The 14,454-nt window shown below is 37.5% G+C and overlaps 1 protein-coding gene across 4 annotated transcripts in view; it reads right to left on the reverse strand.

The window, feature by feature from the left end:
- Positions 1-14,454, reverse strand: part of LOC113238273 (serine/threonine-protein kinase minibrain) — a 134,325-nt gene that overhangs the window by 115,491 nt on the left and 4,380 nt on the right. The window contains exons 1-3 of one of the 4 annotated variants that reach the window (XM_026475089.1): positions 9,299-9,776; positions 1,990-2,111; positions 326-427 (exon numbers count right to left, since the gene is read on the reverse strand). In XM_026475089.1, coding sequence (XP_026330874.1) covers positions 326-427; positions 1,990-2,111; positions 9,299-9,332 — 258 coding nt within the window. In that variant the 5' untranslated portion in view covers positions 9,333-9,776. Of the gene's footprint in view, positions 1-325; positions 428-1,929; positions 2,112-9,298; positions 9,777-14,454 lie in introns of those variants that run through there. The other 3 variants (XM_026475087.1, XM_026475085.1, XM_026475088.1) reach the window with 3 other exon arrangements.

Raw genomic sequence — 14,454 nt, forward strand, 5'->3', positions numbered from 1 at the left:
TATTATGTTATTCGTGATCAACTATTAACGACAAACACAAGACTGTGCAATACAGTGTGATCTGTTTGTTATAATCCGTATGTGTATTATTAAAAAGTATCTCGGTACCTTTGAATAAAAATTGTTTTTGTAGAAGTATTCATTTTAAAAATGTATTAAACGAACTCATATTTCAGTGTGAAAGATTGAAGTCAATTGAAGATAAGATCGCATGTTCTTAAATGATGATAATTTCTTATTTGGTTCTTTATTTGGTTTGTATTATAGTAATTACTGCACCTGGGTGTTTAGAGACTATTTCCTTAACGTATAAAGTATCACTTACCTCGTTTATGTGTTTATAAGTTTTGATGAGGTCAACGCTGAGTTTCCTAAGCGGCGCCGTCGAGGGGTCTCGAAAATGATGTGGTATTCGGGCTTGCATAGCCTGGGCAATCGAGAAAATCGGTTAACATGTTAATTTTAAAACTATGAATATAAAAATAATAAAATAAGCAAGGAACAACCAAAGCGGGATAAGCAAAAGAGGCTAGAGGCAGTTCGCGATTTACACTTTCGAAAATATTTGACTTTATACATAGAAACCCGCGTTATAATTTGCGTTATAATTTGCGTTATAATTTGCTTAAAAACTATTTATTAGTCGAGTGAAGTTTTGTAAAGGAAATATAAAATGAAAAGAATATCATGATAATATATCACAACAAAAAATATCGTGCAGAAAATACAGTGTTATTAACAGAAAAATAACGTAGTAGTAGTGGTTGTACCGCAAAATATTTACTAAGAAAAGCAAAGTTAATTTACCTACTAAAACTAACCCAATCTTCGCAATAACTCCTGTCGGGCAAATTTATTAATTAACCCAGTCTAGACACGGAGAAATATCGATCGGCGTCCGAATACACGAGCGTTTAGTGATGTCGTTTCTCTCAGTAAACTTCGTCGCGGTAAATTAGCTTCACTTTATTTCATTAATTTATTTACTTACGCGCTATTGGTATACGTGTGGTTACGAAGCTTTGGCAAAGCTAACCTAGTCTCTTTTAATTCTTTGTATAAGTTAATGCTAAACGGACAGATAATAAGATAGTGGCAATCACTGACTGCTTTACAATTAGATGCAATATAATATATGTATTTATGATGTCTTTGTGACAAAGCCAAGAAATCCGGGATGATTCATAGAGAATGTCGCTGTAACAAGCTGCTTTACAAGCTTTCAAATTAATATCATTTATACATACACATAGATGTCCACACTGATTTTTTATTTGTGTTTTAACAAGGACCGATTTGATTTGTTGTATTTACCATAGCGAAATAAATCATTTGTCATTGTCGCAAAGGAAAATGTTTGTTGTAAAACCTTAAGGATTCAGCTCTTCTGTTATAAGATGTAATGTTTGTTAGATTGTAGAGGTCCGGGACTGGTTTATACTTGACCACGGCGATAAAACTTTCTATGAATTATCTATACTATGATTGTTACACTATTTCAGAGGTCGCGACAAATAACAGGAACAACCCTGGACACGAAGTGAGCTCGAAATTATGGCGCGCTAATGCAGATTATAATGTATGGAATGATATTTGCAAACCACACACAACACTGAAGCGTGTTGACATATATCAAACCTAAAGCTTATCATCTAGCAAAGCAGAGAAGAACTGTGTTTCAACAACTAATAGTATCACGTTACTTTGACATCTCTATTCTTTTATTAAATATGATGAAATATGCTAATCACCAATATGCAGCACTTCTCGTTCCGCTTTTTTTAGATACGGGACCTAAGTCGCTATTCGCACTTGCTTCGTACAGTATGATATAGGATATTTGCTGCGACCTGTGCAACAATTAATCCCGAGTGTTAGTCGCTGATGGCATTGGAGTGAGCCCAGCAAACTGCCTCGTGCATCATTTACCTGGGTGGTGGGGGTACAGTAGCGGCAGAAAGCTCGATGGTCGCGCGCGGCGGCGCTCACCTGAATGTCGGAGGGCGCGCTCATGGACGCCAGCTGCTCCTCGGCGACCAGCCGCCCGTACAAAGGGACGTGCCGCCGCTCGCCAGCGCCCGTCTCCGGCATTCCGCCGCCGACCACGCCCACTACAATGAAACACAACACTTTATATTACAATTGGATTTTAAATACTATTGCGACATTAATAGATACATGTGGACATTATAGATTTTACGACTTTCGTGGTTAATCATTAATTATAGGTTTCTCACCACTGTATGATTTCTTTTTATTCTCCCGATATTTTGGAACGGTTACACACTCCATGGTCAGGGGTTGACTAGCCAGTGCCAGATGACAGCTGTAAGAACACATATAGCTTTCTACCCTCTTTCAATGTCGATAGGAAAACAAATAAGAAATCATAGCATGGTAAGAAACTTGTAATTAGTGATAAACGTTCAGGGTATAATTTGGAGACACTGCTAAAAGTAAGAACTCAATACTTTATTGCATATCATAATGTTATCATATATACAAGGTGGTAGCCAACATAAATTAAGTTCATTATGGACCCCGTAAGGTCCCCAGCAAATGATACAAATCCGAATAAATTAAACTGATTCTGACCCTATTCTATTTACTAAAGCCTTAAGATTATTACGGGTACATGTATTTTGCTCATTGTGTGTTAAGAGAACATGTTAATAACATAATAATAATTTATATTAATATTCTTTTACAGTAACGTAATTTATGAAACATATTTGTATTATAGTACTAAATATGACATTATGTAAATTATTAATTGGACATATTCCTATCATCTAAGTATTCATGTAGTGTAGCCAATAAATATGTTTCTAACGTTTCAATAAATTTTGTTTCGCTTGTTTCTGTTTTTATTACTTTTGGTAATTTGTTATAAATTTTAATAAACTTAACAAACGGACTAGACGAATGCAACATTAATAGCGAGACTATTATCCTATTAATCTGTTTTTGTGTTGGAAGGAATATTTAGTTGGCAAGTCTTCGCGCTTTGTAAATAAATTAACATTCGGACGAACTTACTTATTTCCAGGATGTATATACTCAGTAAAGTAAGAATTTGGTTGATACCGTAGCTTAGCCAAGCTTAAGCGTTCGCGTTGGAGGCGGTCAGCGCTGTTTGTATGTTCGAGGCTTTTTTATTTCACTGAAACCATACACGAAACTGGATATTTTACTAGTTATTTTATTAATGTGCGCTTTCCAATTGATGTATAAGTCAATAACTATACTCAGAAACGTGAAGAGGTTGACTTTTCTATATCTACGTTATTGAATTTGAAATTTAATTTTATCGGTTGTTTTTGGTACAGGTGGAGCGCCATTAATCTGGTATTTTGAAATTTATTTCTAAATTGTGTTCCTCCGTCCAGTTTGAAGTTCTTTCAAAAATAGAATTGAGCTTAAGTTTAGGTTTGCATTATTCTGCTATGAGGTGAGTATGGAGATCTCATCTGCGAATAGTACACATGTCTCCTATACTACTTTTGGATGGTCATTGAGGTATATGTTAGAAATAAAAGACTTCCGATGACACTTCCTTGGGGAATGGAAGTATTGGTAAGTATGCCATCCGATCGTACATTTTCTGTTTTACTTTTTTATGACTGAAGAATTCGATTTCTACAAATTGTTCTGTCTTTAAATTATGATGCAACCCATTTATGACTTGTTCGTCTTTTGTTCCTATTCCATATAATTTATTTTGTAATGTTTGTTATTTGTCATATTTAGATTTTTTTTATGATACTAAGGAACGGGACGAACAAGTCGTGCGCCTCATGGTAATCGACACGCCTGTCCATAACAGTTTCAGTACCAGAGAGCTTTTAATTTCAACGATCTGAGAGGCATTGCAACTGCGCCCGGCCCCGATGACAAGTTCCATGTGCCTGTGATGTCACCAGCATCCTTACTCTTCCAAACTAGAACGCAGTAATGCTCACATTACTGCTTGACGGCAGAAATAGCTAAGGTGGCAGTACTTCCCTGGACGAACTCTTTCACAAGGAGCTCTACTGCTACTAAAACAATTTCATGCATATAATTTTGGAATGTTTTAGAATTTTTTGTATATATTTGGTGTACATATTAACGTTAACGCTGTACTTCGTTTTTTTTCGAAATCCGTTACGACTATGATAATATAGTTCCACAAACCATTGATTGACATGAAGATAATGTACATCCTAATCGTAACTGTAAAGGCCGTATGTTTGGACAGATTGTTTTTAATGTTTTCAGACATTCCATCAATTATTTGAATACTAACTTGAAAAATGCTTAAGTATATCTTAATTTCGAAGCGTCAAGGGTGTCAAGAATTTGTACTCTTAGCTGAACTTTAAGCAATCTTAACTTCTCAGCGGAGGGACATTTTGTCGAAAACTAGTTATCTAACTTAATCGTTAGAAGATCAATGATCGGTGCCTGGCAATATTCTTAAATAAAGATGATAATATCTTGCTACCAGATTGAGTATTTTGATGGCGTGTGAATAATCTTAGTTCACCTGTAGATACGCCACCGCCTACACTAGTTTCGAGGATTCGGTATATTATGAAGTTTGATGAATCAGTCCTGAATTTTGATTTCTTATTATATATATTCTTATATATATCTTATATACCTTTACTTGTACGGTAATGTCAACTTTTACATTGACATATTTGATTTAGCAAAATAACAATACAGTATCTGCGTCTTAATTAACTGCCTCTGTGGTCGAACGGTTACCATGCTTGTCTGCCACGCAGTCGTCCCGGGTTCGATTCCCGGGCCGGGTGAAATATTTGTATGGCCTACATTTATTTCTCTCCTAATTTTGGATGTAATTTGAGGTTGTTTATATGTGTGTTCAAGGCACCCGCGACAGGGTTTCCCTAGTGAAGGGCTATGAGTGTGTGCTTTAAAAAAAAGTAGCAAGTTGCGATGCGACATGGCTTTTAAGTTTATAAAAAAAAAAAAAATCTTAAATATAATGTGCTATGAATCGAAAAGATATTGTCTGGTACTTTCTTGATGCCGTAAGACTTCATACTTATGCACAACACACTCTGTAATAGGAGCACGGAACAAGTCGCTAAGTATCGCTCGGTCGATAAGTTCTCGCACCACACAGCCCCCGGGGTACGCTTCGACATGTCTGAAGGACTGACTTTTTACTTGGAACGTGTTGTTAAAGTCTGCAACTACGGGTGATTCCCTCTACGGGTGATTTTAATTATATTTTCATACGCCCTATGAAAGACAGTCGTTTGACGTGTCTCCATGCCATAATACATACGTTGTATATTTTCCAAGTATTGATCTATTTCGTAATGTTGACAATTACTGTCCAAAAATAGAAGTATGGTTATTCCATACAATAAGACGTTATATTATAATATTTGTTTTTCATTCTTTTACCTAAATGTTGAGTCTAACTTATTAAGGACGCTACCCCAGTCACATTAAAAAAAATTAAATAAAAATTTAATTAACGTGTTTGGCAATCATTCTTTGTTCTAAGCTAAAAGTTACCACCGCAAGTAAAGTTGTGTTAGTGAGTTGAAGTACAACACGAGTTTTAGTTTGGTGTTACAGCATTATTTACCTTAGGAGAATATGTCGGAGCTGCCACGAAGGACAATCTACATGTAATTGTATTTATTTGTGGCATATGAATTGAGTAAATGAAATATTATTTTCCGAACTTTTGAACTAACTAAACAACTGTTCAGGGGGCTACTCTCGATCTCCGTCGGACATCCGTCCGAAACAATTACTGTCAAATAAGTAATATTCGACAAAATTAAAAGACAAGTATCCAGTATGAAGCATCATTCGCATCAAGCGTCTTTTCATTTGGTCAAGTATTGCTTATTTGGCCGGATGTCGGATGGTGATCGAGAGTAGACCCCCAGATCAGACTCATCGATATAGTCTTACTGATATTAAATTATTTAGTCCAAATAAGCTGTTCTGTAGTAAATGGTGTCGCCCCTGTACAGTATACACAGGATTTCTGTTGTAGTAACCGAAAACCTTCCGAGTTATGGTTAATAAATAACATTGCTTTTAATGAGAAAATACAGATTGAAATTGGTGTCTAATGACGAAGCTGGAAAGCGGGCACAGGGTCTCTTCTCTGGGAAAGTTAATCAGTCCCCAATCACAAATATTGTTGTAAATGTTTCAAGTCCATTTTTAGCTACGAATTTGTATCAAGTATAAAATTATATTATCACCAAGAAATTATTAATGAAAACGTGGTTTTGCTAAATTTAAAACAGTCAATGCTAAATCATTAATCATGAAAAAAACTTTGCCAATAAAAAAAATATTCGTAAAAACTTTCAGTTTTTGAAAAACTCAATTAATTAATAATTTACTCCATAAGTTTACATAATTATTTTTTATTTATTTAGTCGTCTGCCAGATAGACTGAGGCCAACAGAGATATATCCCTTACCTCTCGTTGTCTTATGCAGCCAATTATTTACCAGAAACTTGTAAACGTTTGCCGCTTTAGACAAATCACACATTATAAGTTAAATAGCTGCGTTTCCTACCACTTACCAATCAACTTAGCGGAATCCAAGTTCTCAAAATTCTATAATATACAAAAATAAAATTGCATGACAATAAGTAACATTAACAGTAAAAATAAATAACTATAAGTTGAGTTGCATCCTATTGCTAACAAGTAACAATGTACTTAAAGAAATTGAACCTTTTCAAAATTCAACAGCACAAAAAAAAAAAATTGCATGATAATAAGTAATATAAATTTTAAAGTATTTCACCCATAAAAATTTATATTAATCCGTTAAATTAAATCACCCCATAAAATACGAGTTTCCATGAAACAAAGTCTTCAGAGGGGTATAAAACGAAGATGTTAGGAGTGATATTATCGACCTCTATTTTAATGTAATAGCGTTTTCGATTTAGAACTGCTTGGATATTTTGTTTTAAGTTGTGTGTTGAGGTGCGAAGGGCGACCCTTGCCGTGTACGTCTGTGAGGTCGCAGACAAGTTAATTCGGTCTTATTTATGTACTGTCTGGCACAAAATGACATTTCATAATAAAACAACGGCGAATCGCGCTCGTTGTACATGACTTTCGCACAAGTAAGTTTGTTGAACGTCTAGTAAGGTTCGAGTTACATTTCCATTTCAATTAAGAATTAATTTAAATTGGTAATGTCGCCAGCAACAGGTTTCTTTTTAACGGTGTTAATTATACATCACTTGATCGTGTAATGTGATGTACATGAAGTTTAATCACGCGCGACTATAATAAGAAGTGAATCTTTAACTATAATAGTTACCTAAACAAAGAAGTTACCATTTATATAGGTATAGCGTGTAACAAACTTTTCCATTGTAAACATCGTCTTCACTCTCAAACGGACGCAAATTGCACGATACACAGTTGGCAGCAAAAGTTAGTTTCCAGTACCTTTCGCACGTGAATGTCGCTCGTAGTTAAAGTGATTGAAGGCCTCTTTTATCATGCACACAAGCGCGCGCTGCATTCCACTATAATCGACACACACATACTCATGCATGTGACCGCTAGAAATGCAACTGCGTAGTTTACTCGCGAACCTTGCGACGTTTTAAAATGCACTTCGATTTAGTGAATTAACAAAAGTTGCTATTAGGCTTTTTATCTAAGATAGTTTTTCCGAAACATTGTTTATGTGAAAAATAATTATGTGTAGTTGTAATTAAGTCATGTTAAAATAATGACGTATGAGTTCATTTGGAAAGTGATGAAATTTGAACTCGAAAACATTCCCGCGGCAGACGAACAGGTTGAAATGATCAACATCCGGGTGAGTCGTGCGCTCGGATGAATGAATGTATGACGTGGATTGAAATCAGGCCACTTCCGCTTATTAGTTAGTATTAATGTTCTTACTAGTTCATCCAGATACAAAGGACGGAAATATAAGTTTGCTTTTTAAATATATATCACGATTTTGATCACTCAAAGTGTATATACTTCAGTAATTTCCCTGATAGATCAATGTTTATTTTTTTAATTTGCGTGTAAAGGGCAGGTTGATGATATTTTCAGTTACAGTTCAACGTGATAAGCTCATTTTTCAATAAAAGTAGTAAGGGTTGACAAATGCAGATCACTTTCACTTATTGTCGTGATAGACTGCAAAGTGATGTGACAATTCAACGTGTTAAGGTAGCGTGGGGCGAAAGCGCGCGCGATCTTACAAGCAATGATCAGTGATATTGAGTTTGCCTTTACTGCGCAGTAATCGCAACCAGAATAAAGTGGTCTTTGTGATAAGGTTCTAGTTTCCTATGGGGTCTTATGGTATATTGTGGTGGGGGGGTGGGGGGCGGGGCGTAAAATGGCATGGTTGGTTGGTTGGTGCACAGCTCGGGCCGACGAACGCGACGAGACTCTACGTCACCGGTGCAAGCTGTTCGGAACCGGCCACAGTGCCGGCCGACAACCTGTGGTAGGTATGCGTGGAATGCGACTGCCTAGCCGCCCGGTAGATTGGCGTGGGAGGTGCACGATACCAGAATTCGCGGTTTACCCACCACAATTGCAATTTTCAGTGTAAATTAATTTAACTCTTCTATGTGTGAAAACGTAATTGGCAATTAGAATTAAATTCATATCAATTTACAAACTTTGCTATCATATGAGATGTCGTAAGCAACAAACCGTTTGGTAAGGTGATAAGTGTAGATAAGAAAGTCGTGAATTGGATCGTTCGTCAAGCAAAACATGACGCAATACACAATGAGCATGTGCGAAATCATTGTTATCTGCAATGCATGTGTGTGTAAAAGTCTTTTAGTATAACTTTAATATAATTTTGATAACTCGTGAATTTAATTACACAACGTAAGTATTAAGTAATAATATAGAACTGCTAATTACAACGATTGGTCTTTAGGTGAATTTTAAAAATGTTGCAATTATAGCTTTCATATATAGGAACATGCAACCGTAAATATTTTGGAAAGATAGACTGTATTTGACAGTGTTTTAAGATAATTATCTCAATTTTGGCGCTTTAACTTTGTAAACTATTAAGAACAAGGTTGTAGTGAACCGTGACATGAAGTTTAAGTAAAATGTAAGGATAGTCGTTCGTTCGTAAGCAACTGCGCAATTCTCTGACCGAGACTTCAAGGAATTCATTAAAGGCGGCCTTCTTGACACATTGCTTGTGTTGTAGCAATACGACTCCAATTGCGGCAACAAAAATGATAGATTGTTAGTAACTAATTCTATATTATCTAGTAGATGACTTACTAGTGCTAGTGGGTTCTTCCTTTTGGATGGACATGTGTAATACAACTACGGCTACTGGCACTTAAAGATCCCACTAACGCACACTGGTCAAACAATAAAGAATACACTGGCACTTATGAAACAAAAGGGCACAATTGCGGACCACACACGTTGACCGTTTTAATGAAACAAAGAAGCACTTGAAGCATCCGACAATCGTTAAGAAGCATCGTTCGCCGGTGCAATGCGTTGAGTGCGCGCATCGTATTTGTGTATGTGTTGTGTATAGTAGTTAGGTATTTTTCAGTGCACAATTTGCGCAGTTTAAGTGATGGAACAATCTGTCGGAGCGCGCGGAGTTCGCATCAAACGCGTCCTTGCGCGCGACGCCGTGTGTAATGTTATTGTTGTGCAACAATGTTTATACACGTGGCGTTGTTGATGCGTGCTTGCGTTAGGCCCGGCGTCGATAAGGACGGTATGCGCGCGCGGCCTGTCCGCCACAACTAACGCGTCAACCTATAGCGGACTGGTAATAACCGAGCGGAAGGCCACGTGATGCAGATGACAAACATGTCGGTAAACTCTGCACACTGACCGATCAAGGATATCGTTTTTATCGATGACTGATTTATTAATAGCCGATCAATTCGTGTGATTGAATTTTCCACATTATTTATAAAAGACATTCTTCTTGAAAATTATTTTCAGTACAATCTTTAAAGTTTTATGGTGTTAAAATATAATAAAAATTAAATTTATGACATGATAACGAATTATGTTTTGATTTAGGACAACAATGATTTAGGACAATTGTTTCTTACCTCTTTCAACGTTTTTCAGTTATTTGCATATAAATAAAAATTGATGAGGAGAAAGATTGTATCAGGTTCCTGGTAAGTGGAAACCTGTGGGCTCTGTTTATCCCGATGGGAAAAATGCGCTAGGTGAATGTTGCATGTACATAATTAAACGATGGCACGCACGTATCACCTGTGTGTTTGTTAGAGAATAGATAATATTTATACAGTACATTGCTAATGGAACGTTGAATTACCTTTTTCTAGAAGCAGAATTAAAATGCAATGAGGAGAAAAACGGTCCGCACCTTGAACACTCAGTTATATGCATAAAACTAAACGAATTCCTTTTTACCCGGCTGCTGCCCGCCACGCGATTTCTCCAATTGTATGCAAATCCGCTGCGCAAACAAAGACTGAAAAGGTTCCGAGGCAGACGCTGACTCTATCCTACTCGTATGCTCCTGACTGGTTCCATCCGAGATCCGACGCCTAGCGCGCACTACACTGGCTGCATTAGCGCGGCATTCTGTGCTGGAACAGCACAGTAAACAATCCCACAATGATGTTATTGAAAAGATCGCATCTCTTTACATATCGACCTCTATACCACCGTCTTGTCGAGCACGCTTTTATTAGTCGGTTCCAACTGGTGAATAATTCAACGGATTTTCTATTAGCACTTAGAAGAATAATGCAACCACTAGATTTTCATAGTGACAAGGACGCTCGAGCGGTCGCATAAACACAGCATAATCGACTTCATTTGCATTACCTTGGCCCGACTGCCGTTGCTGGTTCCAAGGAAATACATTAAATCGTTCGGAATGTGAACCAATAAATCTGTTGTAATACCAACTGTTTAGTGGACTAAAATACAGACGCCTTTCGTTGACATGGTTACTGAAACTATAATATCATCGAAGTAGTTTATGCCAGCTGTAAGTTTCTTCAAATACACTTTAGATCTGAACATATTGTACGTTAATTATTCATCAATTTCATCACACAATTTTATTTATTCGAGTAGCGGAATCCGGATTTATGTTTGAATTTAACCGTTGAAAGAGACACATGGCTAGCAGTGACACGCATATTGGTTATTGACCATAATAATCACGTAAACTTCAATGAATATATGTTTATAAATAAATATACAGTTATACTTCAATACTTGCCGTTGTCTGCGGCACCTGGTGCCCTCGCCATATAAATTTTAATGCTGCTTCGTATTGTTTAAAAATGTATACAAATATGGTCATATCCTTAATTTTCCATGACAATGTTTATCCAAGTCATTAATGTTTTATAATATATATCGAGTTCTTATTTAAATCGCGTATATTTGTTTTTTCAAACAAACCGACGGTTCCGGCCTCTTACAGGTTGACCTTGAACCGTGACCATGGGACCTGTAAAGGGCCCGCAACGTCGGTTTGTTTGAAAAAACAAATATACGCGATTTAAATCCGGAAAAATAGTTTCATTTCATAATGTATTTCTAGGCATTTCATATGTGAACAAAGCCGTTTTCCTTGTTATATAAATATTGCAACTAACTGTTTTGTACACCTGACATGCTGAGATAAAGATAGCTCAGCTTATGTCAGTAAGAATCGTATTCTAGAACTCTACTCAATGTTCAAGTCAGGATTACACTGGAAACACAAGCACTGGAAATACGACCCTAATGGCAGGGACTTGAGTATGATTTCGAGTGCTGTAAACCATACTCAAATCCTGACTTGAGCATTGAGTAGAGTTCTAGAATACGACCCTAAGGGTCGTATTCTAGAATTCTATTCAATGCTCAAGTCAGGATTGCACTGGCAACACAAGCACTGGAAATACGACCCTAATGGCAGGGACTTGAGTATGATTTCGAGTGCTTTAAACCATACTCAAATCCTGACTTGAGCATTGAGTAGAGTTCTAGAATACGACCCTAAGAGACAGTGTGTGAACACGGTGAGATGCGTCCATGAGTTGGCGCGCTAAGTGTCGATGGTGTAGCACGGACACGAGGCCCACAGGCCGTAGGACAGGTCGGACTCCGAGGCAGGTTTAACGGCCGGCCGCCCGCCTGTCTGGCCGTTCACCCGAGGGGCTCCGCCGGTGCCGAAACGCGCGCGAAAACGCCGCGCCTGAGCCGTTATCGACTCACAATACATACGTCTACCGCGTCATCGACACGCGATTCTGTATCTTATGTAATTGATGAATAAAACATTCAACAAGAATCATTGTTATTTTAATATCTGCCAGGAAGTCTTCGTTTATGACAGCGCTGTTTACTCCGTAGGAGGTCACGAACATCAATATTACCGCCGCCGTCAGTGAGAAACTCTAAATAATTTCCAATTGGAGTAGCTTAAGTCTTGAATAATACCTTTTAATGGTTTTCGTGAGTCTACAATCAGAAGCAAAGTGGCGCGCTCCAATCACCATCTCAATACGAGGTAATGTGAATGAGGGAAAGGTTTCTTAGTCTACACGACATCTATTATTCTCACTTGGGGCTATACTGTTTACGCCTAAACAATTACTTAGAGCCCATTTCCTCAATTTGCCTGTCAAACAAGATAAAGATGAGCTGAAAACAATAACACTGCTTGTTAATTACTTTCCGCATGAACGCTTTCAACTTTTTGCTCATTGTGCTTGATTAATTATGCAGTATAATGTAATCAAATGGGTCTAACTGGAACCCCTTTAGACATTTTTTCACTCGTGTTCAGGGCTATGTTTAATTGGATAAAATAATGTTACATTGTTGCACACTTATAGAGCATGCTTTTACACCGGAAAAATGGATGTGATGGGTTTACAAAAAGATACGATGCTATGTTCCAAATCAAGACCTAAAACAAAAAAATATCGTAAAACTAAATAAGTACTTATGGTTTCGGACTGAAAGAGGAGCAATAACCCTTAGGGATAATAAACAAATATGAACATGACGTACACAATAGAGTTACAACCTCGTTCGCAAACGAGAGATGAGAACGAGGCTGCACGCTCTAGATTGCGAAGGCGGTTGTGGCTGGCGTGCAAAAACTGGCGGTCATCGACGCCCTGAGGCCCGCTGGGATGCGCCACGCCAAAATGTTATATTTTGACCACTTCTTCCTTGTTGAGGCCCCTCTACCTTCTATACGGCTCTTATTGGTACCTATAGTTCTTTATCAAATACATTGTGCGACCAAAACCGCTTATAAGACGTCTTCACTGTACGTGGTGACAAAATCGTTGTTTTGCAATTAGGAATCTGGAACGTAAATTAATTCTGATAAAAATGCGGATATGATAACTTAGTGAACAGAAACTACTCCGCCGTGACCCATATTAGTCACCTAAATCGATGGCGGTCCATCGTCTACTTTCTAAGAGGCTACGTCATACATCCATTTACTTACCGTTAATACTGTGTAACTTTTCTTACTCATTCAATTATGATTACAATAACACACCGTTGTGACTCGCAAAAACCTCCGTCGCCGGACGATGACACGGGGGGCGTTTTAGGGTTAACTATTTTCAACAATCGTTGTCTGTGAATTTGATTAACTATTTTGTGTACGATCTTTATAACAACTTGGTTGCATCAGTCTAGTTAATTAGGACTTGATGTAACGTAATCATGTCTTACTATGAGGCTTGAACTATTCAATTGAAATGGACAGTTATGCTAAACAAAATTGCTATAAATCATAATGATACGCAACAATTCCGAGTTTACCATGCTTATTGTTATTAGAACGACAAAAGACAAAATGTGATGTGTTAGCGAGACCTAATTCAATTAAAATGCAAATCGTCTGTGCGCAATGAGAGCGCGGTCACAGAAATAATGGGTCGCGCAGACCGGTCATAGAAATATTAGCCGTTTGCATAAGATAGGTACTAAGTTTGGGTCCAATGCCCACATCAAAACCCACACATTTTACACCCACCCCGAGTATTGACTGTCATTATTGGCTAAGAGTTCTTGGAATATTTATTACGTGTGGAAATGAAAATAAATTATATTAGCGCACCTACTTTGTTCTAGAAATTTTGATGACGTATCGATAACACAATGTACGAAATGTTTGGCCGTGTACAAAGGTACGTCTACCGTATAATGAGGTGAATTCTCACTAAGTAATTAGAAAAAATAAATTTAGTTTAATGTCAAGAGGCATTTGTCGCGGAACTGAGTTCCTTCATAGCTCGCGAATGCGAAGTTTCTAATTAAAAGAGACAATTTCACCCGCACAATGCCTACCGACAATTTTGGTGGGGTCCGATAAATCGCCGTTCCGCATTCCGATGTGAATTTCATTCAAGGGTCGCAACGAACCGTCTAGACTGTGTGTCGGAGAAAGGTTGACCATT

The sequence above is a fragment of the Hyposmocoma kahamanoa genome, unplaced genomic scaffold (genome assembly GCF_003589595.1).
Source record: "Hyposmocoma kahamanoa isolate Upper Pololo Valley unplaced genomic scaffold, ASM358959v1 95, whole genome shotgun sequence".
In the NCBI taxonomy this organism is placed as follows: Eukaryota; Metazoa; Arthropoda; class Insecta; order Lepidoptera; family Cosmopterigidae; genus Hyposmocoma; species Hyposmocoma kahamanoa.